Consider the following 1487-nt stretch of genomic DNA (forward strand, 5'->3'; position numbering starts at 1 on the left):
CCCCAGGGCCCAAAAACGAGAACCAAGCACCGGCAGCGGAGAGGAGGGAGGGGAGAAACCCACTTGCGGAGAGCCAGGGGGGAGACGGGGAGAGCCGCTGCACACGGAGAGGATGGCGACCGGGCACCGGCCACCGGGGAAGAGCGGGGGGCAGACCTACCGAGGCAAGGAAGAGGGGAGGAAGGGAGGGGAGAGAGGGAGGAGAGAGAGGGAGGAGAGAGGAGCCATCTCCCTCTTGCATGGGCTTCTTCGTCCACACTTCTCTCTCGCGCGGCGCCAAAACACCAGTCCGCCATGTCTCCCTTGCTTCTCCTTCTCCTGGCTCTAGCCATCCCCCTAGCGCTAGCCACGCCGGGGTCGGCGTCGGGGATCCAGGAGGACGACGTACGGTGCCTACGCGGCGTCAAGAGCGGTCTCAAGGACCCCGACGGCCGCCTCTCGTCGTGGACCTTCGGCAACACCTCGTCGGGCGCCGTCTGCGACTTCCCCGGAATCACCTGCTGGAACCCGCAGGAGTCGCGCGTCCTCGGGCTCTCGCTCGCCGGCTTCGGCGTCCAGGGCACCGTCCCCTCCGCGCTCAAATACTGCCGGTCCACCAACATTCTCGACCTCTCGAAGAACGCGCTCGAGGGGCCGATCCCGCCCGCGCTCTGCGACTGGCTCCCCTACCTCGTCGTCCTCGACCTCTCCGGCAACCGCTTCTCCGGGCCGCTCCCCTCCGAGCTCGCCAACTGCCGCTACCTCAACTCCCTCAAGCTCAGCCACAACAACTTCTCCGGCCAGATCCCCGCGTCTCTCTCGCGGCTGGAACGGCTCAAGACGCTCGACCTCTCTGAGAACCGGCTCGACGGCCAGATCCCGCCCCAGCTCGGCGCGACATTCCCCAAGGAGTCCTTCTCCGGGAACCCGGGCCTGTGTGGACGCCCTGTGTCCTCGTACTGCGGCCGCGATTAGCAGTTGGACAAGCAAATTTAAACATAGACATGAGTTAGCATATGTTGTACAATCACCGATAAATGTGCTAAGTCGTTGGATCAGACTCCTATGTAATACATCACGCGAGAAGTAAGGTGGTTCGAGGGACGAGCAACTGAGGAAGCTAGCTTTTTCGAAAGAAAAAAAAGCTTCACTCTGATATCCTAAAACAATAAAAAATCGCATAATTTCGTCTTGATGTCCCATGTAGTGACTGATGTGTGCGTTTTGCATATATAGTTTTGTATGTTAATTATGCTTGTTTTATTAAACCTGCATTTTCATACATTTGTTTTTAAATATAATAATTTATCTCTTACTTAAAAAAAATACACGAGTTCCAAGTCTTACCTTACTTTTCTCATCCCCTCATCCCATTATCTGATAAATGTGTTTTCAACTCAAAATAAAGCATTAAGAGAATAGAAAAGACCATGATCATACACCCAACATATGTATAGTTATGATGCACACAACCAACATCAACACACACATTCTCGCAAAAAAAAACA

At 55.1% G+C, this 1487-nt stretch overlaps 1 protein-coding gene across 1 annotated transcript; it reads left to right on the top strand.

Annotated features, from left to right (window-relative positions):
* The first annotated feature begins 282 nt into the window (after window positions 1–282).
* Window positions 283–1174, top strand: LOC123041566 (inactive LRR receptor-like serine/threonine-protein kinase BIR2). Its single transcript, XM_044464161.1, has one exon. The coding sequence runs from the start codon at window positions 295–297 to the stop codon at window positions 952–954; it is 660 nt and encodes a 219-aa protein (XP_044320096.1). The 5' UTR covers window positions 283–294; the 3' UTR covers window positions 955–1174.
* Window positions 1175–1487: the final 313 nt, after the last annotated feature.

Source organism: Triticum aestivum, chromosome 2B (genome assembly GCF_018294505.1).
Source record: "Triticum aestivum cultivar Chinese Spring chromosome 2B, IWGSC CS RefSeq v2.1, whole genome shotgun sequence".
Taxonomy (NCBI): domain Eukaryota; kingdom Viridiplantae; phylum Streptophyta; class Magnoliopsida; order Poales; family Poaceae; genus Triticum; species Triticum aestivum.

Coding starts and splice junctions, on each gene's coding strand:
- LOC123041566 (XM_044464161.1), top strand. CDS start 295: ATGTCTCCCTTGCTTCTCCTTCTCCTGGCTCTAGCCATCCCCCTAGCG.